At 37.9% G+C, this 23,150-nt stretch overlaps 1 protein-coding gene and 1 long non-coding RNA gene across 6 annotated transcripts in view; one reads left to right on the top strand and one right to left on the bottom strand.

The window, feature by feature from the left end:
• Positions 1-23,150, top strand: part of LOC141995971 (uncharacterized) — a 31,605-nt gene that overhangs the window by 6,053 nt on the left and 2,402 nt on the right. The window contains exon 2 of the long non-coding RNA XR_012641448.1: positions 22,161-22,267. This is a non-coding gene — a long non-coding RNA (uncharacterized LOC141995971). The remainder of the gene's footprint in view (positions 1-22,160; positions 22,268-23,150) is intronic.
• Positions 5,034-23,150, bottom strand: part of DYNC1I2 (dynein cytoplasmic 1 intermediate chain 2) — a 43,209-nt gene continuing 25,092 nt past the window's right edge. The window contains exons 7-17 of one of the 5 annotated variants that reach the window (XM_074967578.1): positions 14,536-14,625; positions 14,091-14,253; positions 13,895-13,994; positions 13,225-13,350; positions 12,098-12,244; positions 11,621-11,734; positions 11,028-11,161; positions 9,883-10,027; positions 8,766-8,906; positions 7,064-7,189; positions 5,034-5,860 (exon numbers count right to left, since the gene is read on the bottom strand). In XM_074967578.1, the coding sequence (XP_074823679.1) occupies positions 5,747-5,860; positions 7,064-7,189; positions 8,766-8,906; positions 9,883-10,027; positions 11,028-11,161; positions 11,621-11,734; positions 12,098-12,244; positions 13,225-13,350; positions 13,895-13,994; positions 14,091-14,253; positions 14,536-14,625 (1,400 nt within the window). In that variant the 3' untranslated portion in view covers positions 5,034-5,746. The remainder of the gene's footprint in view (positions 5,861-7,063; positions 7,190-8,765; positions 8,907-9,882; positions 10,028-11,027; positions 11,162-11,620; positions 11,735-12,097; positions 12,245-13,224; positions 13,351-13,894; positions 13,995-14,090; positions 14,254-14,535; positions 14,626-23,150) is intronic. The other 4 variants (XM_074967577.1, XM_074967581.1, XM_074967580.1 and 1 more) reach the window with 4 other exon arrangements.

The following is a 23,150-nucleotide window of genomic DNA, read 5'->3' as shown; positions in this document are numbered from 1 at the left end:
AATAACAGATTTATTTGGGCATAAGCTTTCGTGGGTAAAACACCCACTTCTTCAGATGCATGGAGTGAAAATTACAGATGCAGTATATTTATGCCTGCAACTGTTGTTTTTCACTCCATGCGTCTGAAGAAGTGGGGTTTTTTACCCATGAAAGCTTATGCCCAAATAAATCTGTTAATCTTTAAGGTGCCACCGGACTCCTTGTTTTTGTAACTGTTTAGTGCAGCGCTTTCACCAGGCAGAGGACTGTGTATTATGATGGATATCTCATCTACTTGTAACAGTAGGGAAGTCCCTCAGTTGCACTATTAACGTGAAGGAGAGCATCAACAGGCCTACAGGATGCCAAGTTCACTTAGTGGACACAACTCAATTTTAAACCATTTGAGAACCACAAATTATCAGTCATTTCAAGTCTAGGGTCAGATGACTCCCCCCCCGCCTCCCCCGTATGATTCTTTGCACCTATCCCAGGGAAAAGTATGATCTAAGCCAGTACAGAAGAATGGCCATACTGGGTCAGATCAATGGTCCATTTGGCTAATATCCTGTCTTCTGAGAGTGGTCAATGCCAGACACTTCAAAGGGAATGAACAGAACAGGCCAGTCATCCATCCTGTTATTCAGTCCTAGCATCTTGCAGTTAGAGGCCTAGGAACACTTAGAGTATGGGGCAGCATTCCTGATCATCTTGGCTAATAGCCATTGATGGCTCAATCCTCTCTGAACTTACCTTATTTTTTTTTTGAATCCAGTTATAGTTTTGGCTTTTCCAGCATCCCTTGCCAATGAGTTCTGCAGATTAACTGTGCGCTGTGTGAAGTAGCTCCTTTTGTTTATTTTAAACCTGCTGCCTATTAATTTCATTGGGTGATCCCTAGTTCTTGTGTTATGTGAAGGAATAAATAACATTTCCTTCCTTATTCACTTTCTCCACACCATTCATGATTTCATAGATCTCTATCATATCCCCCTTTAGTCGTCTCTTCCAAGCTGAACAGTTCCAGTCTTTTTAACCGCTCCTCATATCGAAGCTGTTCCATACCATTAATCATTTCTGTTGTCCTTCTCTATACCTTTTCCAATTCTAATATCTTTTTTGAGATGGGGTGACAAGAATTGCACACAGTATTGAAGGCATGGGCATACCATGGATTTTTATAGTGGCACTATATTTTCTGTCTATAACTTTCCTCATGGTTCCTAACAGAGTTAGCTTTTTTGACGGCTGCTGCACATTGTGTGGATGTTTTCAGAAAACTATCCAGATGACTCCAAGATCTTTCTTTAGTAACAGCTAATTTAGGATGCATCATTTTGTATGTATAGTTGAGACTGTTTTCCAGTGTGCAGTACTTCACATTTATCAACCTTGAATTTCATCTGCCATTTCGTTGCCCAGTCACCCAGTTTTGTGAGATCCCTTTGTAACTCTTTCCAGTCAGCTTGGGACTTACCTGTCTTGAGTACTTTTGTATCATCTACAAACTTTGCAAGCTTTTTCCACGTAATTTATGAATATGTTGAACACAGATGCCTGGTGGACACCACTATTTACCACTCTCCATTCTGAAAAATGACCATCTATTTCTACCCTTTGTTTCCTGTCTTCTAACCAGTTACTGATCAGTAAGAGGACCTTTCCTCTTATCTTAGGACCTCTTACATTGCCGAAGAGCCTTTACTGAGGGACCATGTCAAAGGCTTTCTGAAAGTCCAATTGCATTGTATCTACTGGATCACCCTGGTCCACATGTTTGTGAACCCCCTCATTAAAGAATGCTAAAGATTGATGAGGCATGGTTTTCCTTTACAGAAGCCATTTTGTCTTCCCCAACAAATCATGTTCTTCTAGATGTCCGATCCTTCTGTTCTTGAGTATAGTTTTCAATCAAGTTGACTGGTACTGACATTAGGCTTTCTGGCCTGTAATTGCCTCTGGGGCATTTTTTAAAAAATTAGCATCACATTGGCTATCCTTCAGTTGTCATCTGGTACAGAATCCGCTTTTTTTTTGGGTGAATACCATCTGGTCCTGGTGACTTATTACTGTTAAATTTATCAATTTGTTTCAAACTTCCTCTGACACCTATCTGGGACAGTTCTCAGATTTGTCACCTAAAAAGAATGGCTCAGGTGTGTGAATCTACCTCACATCCTCTGCAGTGAACAACAGTGCAAAGAATTAATTTAGCTTCTCCACTATGGCCTAATCTTCCTTGAGTGCTTCTTTAGCATGTTTATCATCCAGTGGCTTGCCCTACACGTAGGAACTGGAGTTGGGACATAGCACTGCTTCCGGGAGCTGCACCACATGTGGACCGTGGCAAGCCCCAGACCCCACTCCCTGGTGGGAGCTCGAGGGCCAGATTAAAATGTCTGAAGGGCCGGATGTAGCACCTGGGCTGTAGTTTGCTCACCCCTGATGTAGCAAATCCCCATTAATAGATCCTCCCCTGCACCTGTGAGCTTTCCTCCAGCCTTTAGTTTAAAAACTCCTCTACAATTTTTTTTTAATTTTACAGGTTAGCAATCTGATTCCATTTTTGTTCAGGTGGAGTCTAACCTTCTGTAAAGGCTCCTCCTTTCCCAAATGGTTCCCCAGGTCCTAATAAACCTAAATCCCTCCTCCAAACGCTATAGTTTTATCCATGCAGTGAGACCCTGCAGTTCTGCCTAACTGGGCCTGCACATGGAACTGGAAGCATTTCAGAGAATGCTACCATGGAGGTCCTAATCTCTTATCTGGCAGCCTGAATTTGGCCTCCAGGACACTTCTCCTGCCTTTCTGTAGGTCACTGTACCATGTACACTGGCTCTTCCCCACCACTACATATAAATCTGCCTAGATGTCTCAAGAGATCTGCCACCTTTGCACATGGCAGGCAATTCACCATGCAGTTCTCCTGGATATCACAAACCCAGCTATCTATATTTCTAATGATTGAATCCTACATTGCTATTACCTGTCTCTTCCTAATAACCAGGATTCCCTTCCCTGGAGAGGTATCCTCAGTACGAAAGGACACAATGACTGACATAATCTGGAAGGAGGGTCCTAACTATGGGATCATTTCTCTCCTCTTGAGGAGGATGACAGTCTCAACAGCACCGAGACTGTCAGATGTGGAGGAGGATTGTTCTATGTCCCAGAAAGTCTCATCTATGTATCTTTGTCTCTTAGCTCCTTCAGTTCAGCCACTTTAGTCTCAAGAACCTGTACTCAGTCTGTGAGGGCCATAAGCACCTGACACGCCACCTGCCTACAAGGCAGTTAATCATACATGCTGCATTCAATGCAATAAACTGGTAGCCTACTCTGCTGCTGGACTTCTGCCTGCATTCTTTTCTCTCCTGCGGCTATTTTTTTGGGGGTGGATGGGAAGAGGCTACGTTTAGAGAATGGTAGGGAATACTGTCTACACCTACATTTTTGAAATAGCTTTGGGCTACTACCTTATTTAGTCAGAAGGAGTAAGTCTCCATTACTCTTTAAATGTTAAGAGCCCCTTCCCTTACATGCATGATGGATAGGTACGCCTTCTCCCAGCATGAGTGGGATTCGCCTTGGGCTAGATTGTAGTCCTCAGGCTCACAGAACTTAAGCATTGCTTCTGCCATGGTTGTAAAAAAGAGGGAAAATAATGGAAATAGGACCTAGGCCTCAGAGTACAAGACTGAGACTTTTCTTCTAGAAGCACTGACCTAACATTTCTAGAGAGCCCATTTTTGTCACTTGCCAAACAAATGGGCTCAAGTTTGGGCAGGGGAGAAGATAAGCTAAAAGTTTCCTTTCCCTCCAAGATGGCTCTGAGGAAGCATTTGGGGAGCACTATTCTAAGCAGATAGTCTTGAGGAGTCCTGTGCAGCATCATTCAGCTACACAGAAGCTATCTTGCAGAGTGAAAAACCTGAGAAACAAATGTTCTTAATGGAGGAGTCAGGCACACTCCTTGATGTTCAATTAGGGCCTTTTCTGTACAGAGAGCACAGAGATAGTTAAGCAGGAATAGAATTCATAAATGTTTTTTAAATCACTGTCAATACTCTCACAGGAAGTATGAAGGAGTGACTTTGGTCTTGATAAGACAAAAGGCTTTACTGGAGCAGACATATTAATCAGAATCTTGGTTCAAGAATGGAGAGGCACTGTCTTCTCTACACAAAGGGCAAAGCATCTCTCTTGCTGCCAAAGCAAGGGAGGGGACAGAGTGGAGTAACTGATAGAGGAAAAATAATATAAAAGCAGATGGGCGATACTGCTGCATTAAACTGGCAAATCCTTGAGAGGAGAAGCACCTGTGATAATATGGAGAGCCTTTGTAGGCAGTTCTAGTTTGAAAAGTTGGGGTCAAACGGTCTCTGAAAGTAGGGTAGCAAAGAAGGTTCTGGCACCCTAATGTTGACCTGGGGAAACAGACTGAGCTGGAGCAAACAAGAGCTTAAGAGATCTTATTCTTGTGACACAAACTAGGTTGTTTTTTTGTTTTTTTTTTCAGGGTGGGATGGGGCAGGGGATAGGCTAAGCTAGATCCACATCTCTACAAAAGCCCCTTTACTGCCTCACATGAACTTGGCACAAATGGAGCATGTTTCTCTTTTTTTTCTAGTTGCTTGGCAATTTTATTACCTATAACATGAGGTGAGGTTTTTTTAAGTAATTTCATCTACTCTATTAGTCATTTTTTCATCTTGCAGATTACAATAGGCTTTTCAACATCCTCCAGAAGTCATCCTGCTAATCCTGGAAATCTCTAGCCAAAACATTGAATAAGGACTCATTTCTACATTCTTTGCACACATTAAGTTAGTCACACAGAATGTTTTAATACCATATACTTCTACGTACGGGCTGTGGCAACAAGGACACCAGCACCTGGCTCTTACAGTATGACGGGGATAGCAATCTTCTATGACAGGAGTTGGTAACCTCTTGGTTCTTTGAATTGTCTCGGGAGGAACAGGAAAGAATCTTACACTGATTTATTTGACTATAAAGAAGTGGTTCCTAATGATTTTGTACATCTGAGCAAAGATGTTACTACTAATGAGAGACTGGGGGGGCTGGGCTGGTGCTAAAAGCTTGCATAACCTTTATTTATAAAGAAATCTCACCTTTTAACAAAGACCTAGTACTAAATATGTATTATTTTACAAAGTCAGGTTCAGTGACCAAATAAAGTTTTATAGACTAAATATTTTATTCATATACATAACTTACTACCCTAGCCTTGCTTGCTTATTAAATCAAAAAAAGAGCAAGAAAGAAACTGGATGAAGGTTTACTTTGAACAGATGCATGCACTTCCGTGGACAGTTCTAATATCCTAATATTAACAATCCTTCAGAGATTAACTACCTAATGAAAGTTAGCTAGTATAATACAGGAAGTTCTGATTGAGAAATGGAACTTGTTTATCTTTCAGAAATAGTTACATACTGTTTGAAAAATTCAATAGCGTTACAGATAATATACATCTGGGTTAGTGTTTCAGCAAAACATTTCTTGCAAAGTCAGGGCAGCTGTATTAAAAATTAAACAAATTCAAGAATAACGTGCTTGTAATTATGTATAAAAAAGTGACATTGCAAGACTTAATTTTCAGTGACCTTTATACATTTTCAAAATCCACAGTTTATTCCACATATTTCTCCTCAGGTTACCAGTTAGAATGAAGCATGCTATTACTCTGAAAACGTACACAAGTCATTCCCAAATCCACTACTATAACTCATTTTGAAAGATTTACGCAGGTATGCGGGTTGCAGCTTCCTCCTCTGCATCAGCTCTGTTTGCATTAATTTCTGCTAGTGTTCGACCAAAACGTGTCCATTCATCATTGCGCGGAACAGCAATTTGCTATAGAGAAATATCAATGGGTGTAAATAATACTGTAAGAACACAATGTAATTTAGCTCATTTTTACACCTGGTCTAAACACCACATTTATGAATTATGCTAACAGCTTACCTTATTCATTAAAAGTTTTCCAATAATCTTACTAGCAAATACAGCTGATATGCATTGCCCAACAAATGGTGGTAACTGTGGCTATGGCTAAACTACGCAGCTTTTAGCCACACGGCTGTGCTGCTACAGCCGTGCTGCTAAAAGGCGCACAGTGTAGCTGCTGTTTGTCAGCAGGAGAGAGCTCTTCCTCTCCACTCCACCAGCAGCTCTGTCAGCAGGAGAGTCCTGCAGGCAAAGCACTGTTCACACTGCGCTTTTTGTCAGTAAAACTTTTGTCGTTCGGGGGTGAGGGGTTTGGTTTTTTTTATTAACACCCCTAAATGACAAAAGTTTTTCCAATGAAGTGCCAGTGTAGACAAAGCCTTAGTAAACTTTAAAAAACTAATAAATTCAGTGCTTGATAAGGGTGCTGTCTGACTTTTTGGCATTGAAGTCCTGCGTTTAAGCACAGAACAAATAGGGCAGTGGTAGTAATAAGCTTGGCCCATGTACCTCAGTCTGGAGAGACCACCTCCACAGGTGAGAAAGTAGTTCTTTTATCCTTGTCCAACAATCCTTGAAATATATATACCAATTCTAATTGTTTTAGAGAGACTGACAGCTGCTCAGTGGGAACTGACGTGAGGCAACTACTTCTCACTTTACAGTTCAAATGGCCATTGGATGGTACATTTTGTTCATAACCAACCTGGCATGCATTCAGAGTAGTGATCAAGGAGGTGAAATCTTGTCCACACCCACTACTAATCTCCTCTATATGCAATTTCTACTACAGTATAAATTTAAATTGTTAGATCTCTTTATTTCAACAGCTTAATACTGACCATTTTTCTTTGTTGCAGAACTACAACACATCAAAGTTTCTTTAAAATGCTAAAATATTGTATGAAGTTGAACTGAGATTGAAACATTTAAAAATCATAATTAATGCTGAAAGCAAGAGGACTAGAAACTTTATCTTGAATTACCATTTATTCCTGGCAAAAATGTTTTGAAGGAAAGTTGAAAGTCAAAAAGTTAGGTGACAGAGTAAATTCAGAAAGAAGCTTTAAATCCATGTAACACAAAGTAGCAAACTCAAAAGTTACCTACCTCTCCCACGTCATATATAACTATTTGTCCTTCTGAATCACCTACAGCAATCTCTCGCCCAGAATGTGTCCATCTCACACGATTAAGAGCAGGATTACCCTCCACAGTAATGCTTGCAGTTGGCACCTATATCCATTTAGAACACAGTTAAAACTAGCAGCATAAAAATCATACGGAAATGTGTTCTAGCCAACTGTTCCCCCTTGAGAAAAAGGAGATTTTAAAAGGTGAAACAAATCTTCAACACTGATCTGACAAGTATTTTCCCCAATGGTCCAATACATTGGGAAAGGGAATTGGGAGAGATGGGAGCTTACAAGTCTTACCCCAGTTACTCTTTCCTACTCCTCTTTCCTCCCAAAAGCTACCTCAGTTCTTAAAATAAATCCTGAGTTTGTAGCATTCATGAGATATACATATGCAGAAACGGTCATGAGAGAGCCTATTTTAAGCAATCCTCATTTAGAGAGAAAAAATTGCCTCATAACATTAATACAAACAGTCCCTAAATCATTAGGAACATATCTGGTATAAATACAGTTTATGTTACAGGACAATAGGTATGGATTTGAAATTTGCCAAAAAAAATAATCCTAGGACAATTTCCCCCCCCTAAATTCTTCTTAAAACACATAACACAACAGATTATTTGTTTAGTGACAATCAATTTCATTGCTACTTGGAAGACCTGCATTTAGGAATGACCTCAGTAGCCTCTGCTAGTACAGTGAGGATCAGGTGCATTTTGAGGTACAAAGCCCTTTGGTATTTAAGGCTCTATGTAATATAGGCAAGTATACGTGGGCTTCGGGATAGGTACTGACTACAATCCTTTACAGAACCTTACTGTTTGCAAAGCTGTGCTGTAAATAAGGAAGTGTTATTTCCTCTTAACAACACAAGAACTAGAGGTCACCAAATGAAATGAATAGGCAGCAGGTTTAAAAACAAACAAAAGGAAGTATTTCTTCACACAACACACAGTCAGCCTGTGGAACTCCTTGCCAGAGGAGGATGTGAAGGCCAAGACTATAACAGGTTTCAAAAAAGAACTAGATAAATTCATGGAGGATAGATCCATCAATGGCTATTAGCCAGGATGGGCAGGGATGGTGTCCCTAACCTCGGTTTGTCAGAAGCTGGGAATGGGCAACAGGGGATGGATCACTTGATAATTACCTGTTCTGTTCATTCCCTCTGACACACCTGGCATTGACCAATGTCGGAAGACAGGATACTGGGCTAGATGGACCATTGGTCTGACCCAGTATGGCCATTCTTATGTCTGAAAATAAGTGTATGTCACCCTACCAGGTGATTAATGATCGTGGGGGTTTTTTTTTTCATGCTAGAAAAATTAACAGCTACATTTGAATGTGAGCCAGTGAATCTACTAGAGCAACTAACAGCATAATAGCGATCTTATGTGACTCATTCATAGTATTGGGGGGGGGGGGGGGGTTAGCCCTTGTATGCTATGTGGAAAAAGCCACACAAGTATAGCATGCTATATAGATAGAGATTCTGTATTCCTTTTATACTGGGAGGACAACATTTTAGTTACCACCATCCGACACTAAAAACGAGGTGACTTGAATTATTCCCCTCTAATCACACATCTACTGCTAATCACACATTTCTGAAGAAGCCTAAGATTTTTAGTTCTTGTCAGATTTGAAGTAGGTAAGTTATTGTGCCTCACCTCAGTATCACTGTTGAGATTCCACAGATCAAGCCTACCCATTCCATCCACACAAGCAAACAGGGCAGGGTGAGTGGGAGACCACATCACATCATAAACATAGTCTGAGTTGTCTTCAAATGAGTAGAGAGGCTTATTATTCTGAAACAAAGCACCATATAGTACTTTACACCATACTTTACATTTGGGATTCTGAAAGCAAAATCTTTTTGCAATGAAGGTGAAAGACTGAGTTTTTGTACAGTTCATATTGCAGCAATTCTAAAATAAACTAACTATCTGTGCTTAAAGAATTTCTTAAACTGTCTCTTACATAGAAAAAGGCCAAAAAATAACCACAGGATGGGGAAAAAAAACCAAACCCCCCCCGTTTGGATGAATTATATAGCATGTTTACTGCCTGCTATTACAACATAGTTTCAATAGGAGGCTGGTATAACAACCTAAATATGAGTGAATTCTGGTAAAGTCTCCTGAGCTGACCTGATGGCCTAGGGGTAGGCTTGTGCACTGTTATTGGGGAGACCCTAGCTTGACTTTGACCCTAGTCCAGCTTCATGATCCCTGGGACAACAATGTTGCAGAGGCAGCTTGCTAAGCAAGCGATGGAAAAGACATGAGTATCATGGCTCTTGACGGCACCTCTGTTCAGGCTCATTAGAAACAGTGTTGATGGTAATGCATTGCGGGCTGTAGTGAGAACTATGGAGATGCAAGGACATGAAATGGACATCTAAATTACCATAATTATAATATACTTTATACAATACATAATATACCTGAATTACAACATAACTTGAATAATTACATTGGTCTTCCCAACCCAGTTACAAAAGTTGAAAGGATGAGCAAAATGGACCAGAAATAGACAAACAGCCAGGATTTACATATAAATTTCATTTAGGTGATAATAAGTTACAGTAATCTTGGTGATGCTACTTGCAGGTTATTAAAAGAGAACTAAGCTACATAAATTAACTCATCTGATGTTACCATTCACCCAATCAACTTAACAAGCTTCCCTAAAGCCTTTGACAACAATTTGGTTAACTAAAGCTTACATTATAGCACCACCTTGTGTCAAGTCTAAATTGTTAGACACCTCTGTTTTAGATACCTTAGTTGTCCAAAGCTTTACTGTCCAGTCAAATGATGAGGTGACAAAAAGATGAGAGAAGTCTACAGGTCCAACTGCGGCATGGCAATGGATACCTGTGATTGGTCCTTGGTGTCCTTCAAACATCTCACTGATTCCCGCTTTGCTGTTTTAAAATACATTATGTAGGTTAATTTCCTTTGAAACTATATTTCACACAGAGGCAACAAGGAATACGTGTTTTAAATAAACTGGGAGTGGGTTTCAGTGGAACCCAAATAGATTTGGCCTGCAGAGGGGAAGTGAAATGTGGGTTTGAATATGATCCTGTGTATTAGCCTCTCTTTTCCAAAACCCTATTCTGTTATATTTAAGTGTAGACATAATACCATAGAAAACAGTAACATTGGGCAAGGCTATCCCATCCAGATTTGACTAGGTACCTCTTCAAGCAATAGCTAAATATTTGGATCAGATAACAAAATTCAGTCCTCAAATATGGATACGAAATTCCTTAAATTGCCTTAAACAGGAGTTGCACATAAGTAGCTGGGGCAGACTTTAGTCCCAGTGACAATACATCCCCAATAATCTCATATCAGAACTGATAAAGTGGAGAGGAGGGAAAAAGGATGTTACAAAAGAGAGACAATTTTGGCTAGTTTTAAACCAAAGAGCTGTGCTGTGAGAGTGATGTGTATTTGAGATGAAAACTGGACACTCAATTTTATTTAAGAAAGCAATTGATAGGATACAGCCAGACAATTTCAAAGCAGATTGAACAGCAGGAGAAATGCTAGCCAATTTAAGATTTGTGTGTGATTTTACTGTACAATTATCTGGGGAACTGATACAAAGTTTGGGATGTTCTGCTACAATTCAAATGAATAGAACTGAAGTCTACTAGTTCATCTTCCTTTTCATAATTAAAAGTATTCCTAGCCAAGATAAAGATCCAACAGTAGCAATGGTGGATCCTTTTCTTGAACTTTAAAAGTCTGATTTAATATTTCATATTTTTAAAAAGATATTACCTTTTTATATAAACACGAAGCTCTGCTATGAACGCTAATTAAGCTTGCTCAACAAAATCTTTCTATATTAAGGGGAAAATCCTGATAAGCTTTACTATTTAAAACAAAAGAATAATTTGAATGTCTATTCACCTGCCATGGCGGCATGCTGTGTACACAGAGCCTTCCTCACTTCCAACAACAAAGTTGTTGACATCTCCAACAGGAAAGGACATGCACGTGACAGCTACAGCCTTGGATTGCTTATGAATCAACTCCATACTATCCTGTAGAAAAAAGTAGCAGGAACTTATTTTTCAAACTTGCCATCTTAACTTCTACCAGAAATCATGTAAGTTTCCTAGTACTAGTTAGTCCACAAGCCGTTCTTATTCCAGCCGTTTTCTACATTTGGAAATCTCTCTCTTATTCATGAATCCAAACTTTAGCATCAGTACTGAAGAATCCAAAAATTATTATGACACTTAATGTACTACAGTAAAAAAGGAATTTATCTTACAGAATTACGATACAACTACTCAAGCAGGGAATGTCTGCATATTGTCAAAAAATGCAGAACACTACTTTACAAAGTCTTATGAAATAGGTAAAGCAAACAGGTGAAATTAATATTAAAATCCTAAGTATTTAGTAAGGTACAGACTATCTGAGCTAAAAAGAGGTAAGTGGTAAGTAATAGCCTCATCTATAGCTCTCTATTACATACTTTCCCAAGTTTACTCTACCTGCGGTTGGGAAAGCATGTCCAGACTCCATGAGCATATCTTTCCATCAGTTGAGATGCTAATCAAATTATGAGCATTTTGGGTCCCAACCACATTTACACAGTATACAGGGTGCTGAAGAGAGATTACAAAATTCTTTTCAGAAACAGTTTCCATAATAACAAATTCAATGACATTCACTTAACACAAGTGTGAAATACAAATTTTAATACTTCATACAACAGTTTAAGTTGACTTAACAATACTATTTGAAAGATATGAAAACTTATTTAGCCTTTTAGCATTTACGTAATGCATGGTGTTGAGATAGGCTCCTTTAAAACTGACAGCTGCATGACAAAGACAATTCTTCAGTGCTACTATTGTTAAACCCAGACATAACTATTAAAACATCATCACTGTTCATCCAGGGGAAACCCTCTCCCACCCCAAGGGGTTAACGGCTCAACAGTGAGTAGTTCTCATTTCACCCCCTACCGTGTGAGCAGCAGCTGAAAGTGGAGTTCTCTGCACTGGGGTTCTTTTATTGCTGCGATTATCCCATAGCACAATTTGGCCTGAATATGTGCCACCAACCACCAGATTTGGATGAAATTTTGCAAATGTAGCCGACATCACTGCTGACTGCAAAGGACACACACACACACGGAAAAGTTTTGTTTTAAGACTAAAATCCAGAATTTAAGGATAGAAAATCTGACTAATTACTGGTAGTGAGCTGTTTCCTCAATTACATTTGATATTGCTTTTCCTATCTTCTGCTCCTTTGTCCAAACACACGAAGGTTCACAACTACATGAGTTGAATGGTTATTTAAAAACCTTGATATTCTTCTGGTCTCAACTTTTACTAAATACAAATAAAAATCACACTCTCCTCATATGCATACTACTAACTTCTAGGAAAGATACAAATCAAATGTAACAGAAATAGAATCCAGCAATAAGACACATTCTGTGGTCATTTTTCAAGGAGAGCAGAAAACTGTTTTGTCACTATAGTATGAAATCATAATATAATTACCTTTGCAATCTATGCCTTGACAGTAATCTGACAGCATCAGATTACAAACTAGTTTTAATTCAACTAAGTGATTTTTCAGAATTATGACATTTTGAAAATAAATGGTTATTGTAGGTTTGGTCAAACAGAAAAGGTTTGCACATTTTTACCTTTCAGTAATCCATTTTAAAACCTGCATCTGTTTTATACTTGAAGCATGTGTTTTTACTTATCTATTTTTTTCCAATTCCTCAGGCTATGTACACTTTATTCAGTGGGCTACGGTCTAGTTGTACATTCTGCATCATTGTTCCTGAAAAGCCCCTCGTACTGAAGGCATAAATGTCAGTTTTTCTTTTAATAAATGAGATTAAGAAACAGATTTTCAGACATGCAAAATTTCTGACATTCAGAATATTTAAACAGAGGAATCTTTTCAAACTGATGAAGTCTTCAGCCATCAACATCTGTTTGCAAATACATGTGGTTAAAGTACATGCCAACCCAATGAAATCATCATGTTGACAAGTATAAATAAGGCACTTGTCCAAATTAATCAACATAAAATCTTGAGCCTGGTGAGACAGGAACTCACATCATACCTGGCAGTGAAAGACATACTCCGGGGTAGTTTTCTTGTATTTCATATTCCACACAAGAGCCACCCCATCAGGCTCATGAGGGGCATCTTCATTATTGTTGTAGGAGGCTACAAGCAATTCTGGATACTAGTTATAGAGAAATTAATGGAAAAAAATGTTCAAAATAAACAACTGCCTTATGGTCCAGTCAGTCCTAGAATCTTGATTTATACTGGCAAAACTAAGTTTAACCCATGGATAAGTCAGCCCCGTAAACAGAAAATATTGGATTAGCTAATTACCATAGTAAGTATAATTACAAGGGTTTATTCAAAAATAGTGTTAAAATACAAGATAATATTGTGTTCGTTACTTATGTATTATAAATTGTATTCATTTAAAAATATTTTAGGTGAGGCTAGTTTCTTGGAGCTAATACTGTATCTTTATGCCTTGGGCATTTTCTGTTCTATTTATAGATTGCATTTAAAAGAACATTGAGTTAACTTCTGTTACCTCTTTCAAAATATATAAACACAATCACATCCAATTACAGTATGTAAACAGCAGAATGTGTCAGAGCTATTCTAAGAACTATATGTAAACCACTGAATGTATGGTTCAAATAAAAGTTGAGTGCACAAAACTTGAGGTATCTGCAAAGGTGACTCAAAGTAAATATTTTTTTTACCTGAGATGACCAGTCCAAACAACTAACAACACGATGCTTTGACCAGCGTTCATCAAAAAACTGTCTGTTTAAGGACAGTTTAGCGCCTGCTTGAATCTCTCTGTAAAGACAGACAAATGGAGGGTACTAATCCAAGATCACGTTTTCAGTTACAAATATAGTAAACACAGTAAAGCACTCAATACTCCCACATTACCCTTCTTTGTCTTCCAGATCTCTTCCACTGTAGTCAAAGAAAATGTTAATCTGCTCAGAAAGAGCTCTTTCTACGATCCTTGTAGAATGGTCAAAGAAACTTAAAAACTCTTCAGAGTGTAAAATTTGCTGTTTTTCCTCTTCTGTAAGCTCATGAGGGGCAGCTGGGGGGGAGGGAAAAAAAGGTTGGATTTTCCTAAAGTTCATTCTTATCTGTTAAAACATTTATGAAAAAAACCCCCAAATATTTTTCAAATTAAAAAAACATTTTCATATCCATATATTTTAATAATTTTTACATAGGATTTTAAGTTATTCATATTTTTGTTTACAGAAAGGTGCTAAAAAGTCAAATGTCAGTTTGATTAAAAAAAACTATTACATTAAAATTCCTAAACATCCTTTTATTTGCAATGCCTAATACTGTGTCCTAAAGCGAGTTGTACCTTCCTCCTCTTCATCATTTTTCAATGTTTTTTCTTCTTCGGGTTCAATTGATGGCTTTGGTACCACTACATCATCTTCATCTTCATCATCTGAAAAGAAATGATACAGCAAAATAGTTAATAACAGTCCTAGAGAAGCACAGTAAAGTTCCATCCAGTTTCACACAATACAAAAGTAAATACATTTGTGCATATGGAATAGTTTTACATAAATTGATTCAGTTCCTAAAACGTAATCCTTAAAAAGGATAATGTTTGGTTAAAGTGAAGGAATATTAATCAGAACATTATCTACACCACTATTTAGTATACAACAGTCATACCAAATTGCGTAGCTGTGTAAACTGAAACAGAATACATAAGCAATTGTAGAGAATTCACAGTGGAAATCTCTAAATTTACAAGCATTTATCATTCCAGACAGAATATGAAAGTACCACAGTTTTATGTAACATGCTGACACATTAATGCTGCAGAATAAAGAAAATCAAATGTCTAAAATAGCCTACAGAGCTGCTGCTTACTTGTGATCTGAAACCATCAGTGTCTAATGGGTCTTCATATGGCATAAAGATGACTTACATTAGCTTTCAGGTTGCTATTCTGAGAGGCAAATTTTGCTAAAGATAATAGCTGAGAGATTACATTTTCTTTTCTGTCATTCTAAATGCAAGTCTCATTATCTGTATCATGTTTGGCAATGAGAATTTTAAAGCAAAATGTGTTTTCCCTAATTGCAATGAATAACCTAAAATGTTAATGTTCTGGAATACTGACAAGGTTTACAGCACTTTTTACATTACTACATTTTATCCTTTGAATACTGTAAACCAGAAAATAACTTTAAATTACTTAGTGTTGTGGAATATGCATTTCCTGTCTTTTCTTCCTCTCCTTTCTAAGGTAAGTTTTTGAAAAGACTATTTTTATTGGTTAAACAGCTATGTCATCTGTCTATAAGGGAATGGCAGCAGGAGTCTACAGCATGCTTCATCACAAGTAACGAGACAGTATTCAACAGGGACTCTACTTGTTTGTCACAGACGTTTCTCTGACCCATGTTTAAAGTTCTCTAACAAAAAACACACACGAGCACACACACAAAAGAGTGGTCAAGGGATGGGAACCAGCTGCCAAGCCATGCTCCCAGCAGCCAGGCCAGCTGACTAGATAGCAACAACCAGATGGTACTGCTGGGATTGTGTGTCTCTGCTATGAGGTGGCAATGGGATGGCACAACATTTTTCTGCCTCACTGCTTCCAATCATGTCTTTCCCCAATGGCAAGCCTGTGCAATTACCAGCACTCCAGGAGGTCCACAGACAAGCCTTTACCCTCTAAACAAAATACAGCTTGTAGGCCATACCAGCTGCCAAACCACACACATAGTGATAGGTTTAGAGAGGTCTGAATGTCTTTTTAACTCCATAGTACAGGAAATAAAAATATAACTGTACCTGCAGGAAAGAAAGCTTTAAGTGACACTGTATAATGCTTACAATAATACAAACTCCAACTTAATCAAAATGATAATGACGTATGCCAATCGTACATTACTTGAAATTGAGCGATTTTTACGTTCTGACAAGTTTACAGAACTAGGATAAATGGCATGAATGATTTCAATATATGCTCATACTTTTGAACCAAATAGTGAAGGTTAAAATCTTTCCTTTCAAGGGCCTCAATCAGCCACAAAGGAAAACAGTAATCACTGTCTTTTCAGCCAGCCCAACCGCATTTGTCAGCCCTTTCTCTGTCAATGCAGCCAGAGCAATCAACCTGCCAAACATTCAGAATGGAAAAACAATCTGAAAATACAGGGTATAATGCACCTGCCAGTGAAAATGGCCATTTCAAGAAAAGCTAGTGATCTCAGTGACCCTGCTGAGGAGGCGGTGGTGCAAAGGGGAAAGAACGCGTAAAAGAATTCTTAGTGATCTCCACTCTCTTGCACATTGACACTTCCTTACAAAGCACGCCAATTACAGCTTTTGTGCTACTTAAAAAAAAAGCTTTTTTGCGCAAAATAATCACATGGAGAAACAGAAAGACACTGCTCCTTTTTAGATGGATTCGCATGTACAACTGACTATTAATCTGAAAACTGTATAACTTGTAGCAATTCTAAACTGTACTGTTCAAAGCAAACTGAAATTCTAATGTCCAGTCACTGTGGGTGCGAACACTGATAAATTTATATTTAATAGATATGACTGAGAATAGCAAATTGCAAGACAACTGATGTACAATTTAAATTTAATTATGTAAAAATATTTGTTTCCCCAACCAATCTTGCTGCAGTTAACAAAATGCCCTATATTTAGAGACCTGGATTCTGGTCACTCTGGACAGCTACTCTAGCTTTAAATGTAATGAATCAGAAAATGCATCCCAACTTTGCTGCATCACACTGATTTTAAGTACCATTTTCAATGACAGGAGTCAAATTCCTAACAAATGCAGATGGTCAGCTGTTTAGAGCTAAGTGACCTCATAATCTACATATTTTACAGAAAAGATCTTGTAGCAGATTGCTCCTCCCTTTTAATGTTTCAACATAGATGGTGTATATTATAGAGATCCAAATTCCTTCATATTACTCTCAGTATATGTTATCTTATTAGTTACTGCTGCAGCTGAGTCCTAGACATAGTAGAGCAGCAATTATTCCAATACTTTAAGTTATCAGGACTTTTGATGACTCAGTCCTATTTTTAGGTTTACATATGTACAAACATCCCCCTGGCTCATAAGACTTGTAGCCTTAATTCTATTGTGGTTACTTTACATTAAGCAACACTATTATATATATAAAAAATGGATTAGTAAAGAATCTTGAATTAAAATATAAAAGCTTAGAAAATTAAAACGTTGTATATCAAGTTGTTAACAAAAGAATGGTCCCTACCAAGAGAAACTTACAATCTAAAGACACAACCAGAATCCACTGGAGAACAGGAAGGATCAGAGTTAAGTTTTTAAAATGTCCTTTCCTCTCCTATTCTCCTCTCCCCTCCCCTCCCCTCCAACTCGTTTCCCCCCAATCACCACCTCTTACTTTATCAATAATGGTCCAAGTGTTAAGTGTTTGCAGGGGTTGCGATACAATATGATGAATAGCAACACACACTAAAAAGTATTAAAAGTTCTAATGTTGAAAAACAGTTTACCATTTCTAATGCATTAAGTAGCCATTTAAAATCTAAATGCATCACACCAACCCAAAAACGTATGATCTTAGCCTGAATTTTTGCAGAGATGACCTTCTCTACTTCAGCCTCCCCTCTGTTCATTACTGACAACTTTATCTGCTGGGTGTTTACACCATTTAAGTTAGCAATATATCTGATACAATTTCTAGTTTTTTTTAAAAATGCTAACCTTTTTCCCCAAAAAAAGACGAAGATAAAGCAGTTAAAACTTTAAAAACTGCACAGGATCATGAAGACTGGAAATGGGACTGTATGTCACAATTTATTGATGAATATTCATTACAATATTCTAAGTGGTTAACTCCATGTTTTTTCCTGACAGGGGATCTAAGGTTATAAACTAAGCAGTAAAGAGTGCATAAAAGTAGCAGTTACTTTTAAAGTGACAAATCTCTTGTCAATGAATGCTAAAACCAGATTTAATGAACCACTGAATTTTTACTTTGAGTTAACATCAAAATTGTGATGTATTTTGGTGAGATGGAAAGAAAAGCAGTGCTATAAATTAGTCTGCACCTAGCAGTAACGCTATAGAGTGAAGTTCCAGTTGTCTGAGTAATCTGTTGCTGAGTAGGTTAATCAAAGTTAAATCATCTGTGAAATGGGTGGCTTTTGTTAAGATGAAGTTGTCTTCCTATTAAGTTTTCCTTCTGTATTTCATTGTATATTTATAGCATGTACTGGGAACTAAAGGCATATATAAAACTAAACTATTTCTTAAAGAGTACAGTTGGAATATATAAATACTATGTGTGGTGTTGTTTGTATTGCTGTAGCATCCAGAGGCCTTACATGCGGATGTTAAATATAGTTAAAACCTGAGTTAAAATAATCAGTCTTAACCAAATAATAATTTTCATCATACAAGTTTTATGCATTTTTTTAAACTAATAATTAAGCAGTTATAAGTCACCAATAACAAATTACAAATACTCAGTGTGGAGCTAATACAGCAATATTGTCTTTAGTTAACAAATAATTACATATGACTTGCACAAATGCACTTTACTGTACAGAGACTGCAAATACATTAATTTTATAATCTACAAGAGTAAGGAATACAATAATTGTAAATTAAGAGGTTCCCAGGTTTTAAGTATATTACACGTCAGAAGTGTCCCATCTATGCAACAAATTACTGAAATAAGCCGAGTCCATCTGGTTCTGAGGAAATACATTACTAAATAGTGTCCCAAGCAAAAACTGAGTGTAATTCTATGCTAATTTTCACATTTATACAGATCTTCTGTTGATTTTCATGTTTATAATACTTACCTGTTCACATACACCTTTTTCTCTTTGTGTCTTTCTCCCCAGACTCCTGTATATTATACTTATTAGTGCAATATTCTATTCTACTGCTTATCAGCAATTCACTCATAGGAAATCACTCTGAATTCCCTAACAAACATGAACTGCAAAACTTTCAGGGAGTGTGTCAGCCTGGACACTTCCCCCATTTACTTTCTGAATGTAGGGTGAGTTTTTACCTCAACATCAAACTTGTGATGTATTTTGGAGAGATGGAGTGAAAGGCGGTGCTGTAAGTTAGCCTATACCTAGAAATAAATACTAGAATGTGAAGTTCCAGTTGTCTGAGTAATCTGAAAGGAAGATGTTATAAGAGAGATGGTTATAGAGAAAAACTGTCACCTGACTTCTTACTAGACATCCTATGTTCAATCCTCTGCTGTATTGGAGTACTGTTGGCACAAACAATTAAGGGGAAGCCAACATGGTGCTTTGCCATCTTTCCGTCTCCCCAAATCATGGGCCTGTCCAGAGGCTAAACTGGCACAACAACTAAGTCCAGCCTAAAGACTGGACTAACTAACTATCTCCGGCTACCACTAACAGCCCCTGCATTAAGGTTAAGGTCACTTGAGCACACTGTGCTCCAGATATATGCTTTCTGATGGGAGCGAGGAAAGCCGAAATTGGCTGGCTACCTCAACTATAGATTAGCCAAGGATTCCCTCACAGCAGGGGAATCCTCAGCTGCTCCTTTCAGCTTTACAGTCACTTAGTAATGCTCTGATACAGCACAGTATAGTAGAACCTCAGAGTTACACACACCTTGGGAATGGAGGTTGTTTGTAACTCTGAAATGTTCGTAACTCTGAACAAAACGTTACGGTTGTTATCTCAAAAGTTTACAACTGAACATTGACTTAATATGGCTCTGAAACTTTACTATGCAGAAGAAAAATGCTACCTTTAACTATCTTAATTTAAATGAAACAAGCACTGAAACAGTTTCCTAAGCTTGTCAAATCTTTTTCTTTTTAACTTTCCCTTTATTTTTTTAGTAGTTTACGTTTAACACAGTACTGTACTGCATTTGCCTCTGCTGCTGACTGACTGCATACTTCTGGTTCCAAATGAGGTGTGTGGTTGACCGGTTAGTTCATAACACTTAGGTTCTACTGTATCTAGTTTTAAGAATTTGTTTTATGCCGGTTACGCAGGGTCTAGGCATGTGTATATACACACACAATTTAAACATTTAACAATAAATGAGCCACATCCTATCTTTTGTCTAACAGAATCAGTGTTTCTCAAACCCTGGTCCATAAGTGCTTCCATGACAAAGGTGCAACGTGGCATTTAAAACAAGAGGTGGGCCTCCTATCCCAGAAAGCATCCATTAACAATGAGCCAGTGTTTAAGCAGAATTCTCTTGGATGCCTATTCCTGTTTGGATAACACATGAATCATATCAAGTCTTTGTCAGGTGTCCCTGGTATTAAAATTCTTTCATGATCAAATTTGCTGACACCATAAAAATTGATGGGTAGCAAATCACAAGAGGACAGCCCAAAACTCTAAAATGACCCAGACAGATTAGATCAGTGCAGTGGCAATTATAGGCAACGGGCAGATTTAGTACAAAGGAATGAATGAATTCAATACTCTACATTATGGAAAGGTAACAAAAACAAAATAAGGAGAGAATGTTACCAAGACAACATACTTGTTGCATTGGAACAAGTTTATTTTCATCTCATCTCCTTTATGTTGTTCTAATACTACTTTAGGTTATCAATCATTATAACTACTGCATAGGTGTGGGATTAGCACTGGGGGGGGGGGGGAAGACCGTCCATAAGAGAAGATCTGGCTGAAGAAACAGTCCACAAATATGAAAAAATTGTGAATTACTGCAATAATAGTCTAAAATGTGCTTTTTTATTATCTTTTAAAAATGTTTTAAAACAGATTTATTTGACCTACATCATAAAGCTGGATTAGTTTTTGACCACCACAGGAAGGCTACTCTAGCGCCATGGTCCCGGACTGAGCAAATTCAAGAACATTAAGGCCCTCCATTGAGAATGTCTGGCTGCCTCTCCCCAATGGTTATCTATTATTTGTATTACCATAGCACCAAGGACTCCTACCATGGATCAGGACCCCACTGTGTTAGGTGCTATGTTCGCTTTCATCTGGTTTTTGCTCACTTCTTCTAGACTATACTCTTTACACAGAGACTAGGAGTACTTTGTGGACACACAAAATCTTCAAGTGGTAGGTGCAACCTGAAGAAAGATTTAGTAAACTTCTTTTATAAGTCTGTTTTGTACTCTGGAATTCTGCTTATGTTTTAGCATTTATTGACTTCACTTCATTTTAGGATCAAGAATTAAGAAAAGAAGGTACTCTGCTGTGTTGCTGGGAGCATGTATGAAAAACTGTGGCAAAACATTCATTAATGAATCTCTTAAAAGACTATTCATTTCATCCTAGTCACAAAATTGAGAAAACACATGTTGAGAGGTATGCTTATATTATTCTAGTGTGTCAGATGAAAAGCAAAAGAGAACTATTTCCAATATCTCCAAGACACTGAGTTTCTCATCACTATTTTAAGGAACTCAGAGGTCATAATACAGCTATACAACAATAGGTGAACAATTGTCAAGCCTTCCATTGCCTGCAGCTATAACACATCCGGCTTGGATGCGGTCACATTTCATAAACATAGGCCTCCTATAACAGAAGTGAGATAGATGAGGCCAGCTAGTGCTTGGAGGAAAGACTTTCAAGAAAAATGGAACATGGTCAAAAAAGTCATGATTCAGTATGTGACACTTTTCCATCTGAATCAGTACTGGACCAAGTGCGGGGGCACGACATAGGGAGGCACTGTACTGATTTGCAGATGAGATGTAAAGTCAAGATCCCCATTTAGCCCCTATATCTTAGAACAATAACTACCGAACTGGAATTGTCGACCTACCTAAATCCTCCTATAGGATACGGTCGTCTTAATTTCTGGTCTTAATTTCCATACTGGGCAGTGTTCAGAGAAGTGCTGCCTTTTCGACCTATTTCACTGAGGGATAAATGATCTGTACAATTTCAAGTTTGATGTTCAAATGAAAGACACTAATTATTATTAAAACTTAGGTCAACCATTTTATCAACCTTCACACCCCACCAGCGTGCTTAAAGAGGAGAAACGAGGCTTCAGCCATTCTGAAAGGACCTGAGATTGTAAGTCATCCACAGAAAAGGTATGCGACTTCAAATTATATGTACAAACAAGAACCACTGGCCAAAACACACGATAAAACACTTACAGCTAAAAAATACAGACACCATACTGTATACGTAGCACATAGACAAGTACAGAGAATAAGGCTGAATGAACCGTCTCTGGTTGCTAGACTTTCACAACCTTTCCTGCCAAAGTCAAGCACCTAGGGAAGAGCTGGGGGAGTCCAGTAAGGCTGCCTCTTTCCTCTTTTTTGGGGTGAGGAGGCGGCATGGGGCAGCAGAGGGTTTGAGAGAAAGGAAACACGTTAAATGGAGTTCCAAAATTGTTTTAAACTACACTTTTTAGGATGTCGTAATTGAGAAACACTGTGTCCAATTCACCCACACATTTTATAGAAAAAAACTGACCTCCGCTCTGGATCTAACCTGCTAATTTTCATTTGTGGATTTTTGAGGGAACTGCCAAAATTAGGATTATAAATGGAAATTCAGTTGCAACCCTAACTCTGAAGTGACTGCCTCTGACTGTATAGTCAGATCTTCTAATACAGACATAGTTTGAGTATACAGATGAAGGAGATTCCAATACACATTCTCATCACCATGGTTCCCTGTATACAGAACATTTTGTTAGTCTATGTAATATCAAGTTACCCTATGTTAAACAGAACAAGCTTCAAGTATATGTCTTACAGTCTTGCTACTTAGTTTATACACTATGAACTAGAAATTCCATAACTAAATACCGCCTAGAGATTAAATGTGATAATTGAAAAGATATACATGAACTAAAGGTGCTCCATTCTCACCGAACTCTCACAAATCATGCGTACATATTTGCCTGTATCCTCTTAGATATTTTAGATAGAAAAAACTATGACCATAGCATCCCACATTTCA

The sequence above is a fragment of the Natator depressus genome, chromosome 11, assembly GCF_965152275.1.
Source record: "Natator depressus isolate rNatDep1 chromosome 11, rNatDep2.hap1, whole genome shotgun sequence".
NCBI classification, from domain to species: Eukaryota; Metazoa; Chordata; order Testudines; family Cheloniidae; genus Natator; species Natator depressus.
The sequence above is the reverse complement of the archived record's forward strand: the minus strand, read 5'-3'. Positions and strand labels throughout refer to the sequence as shown.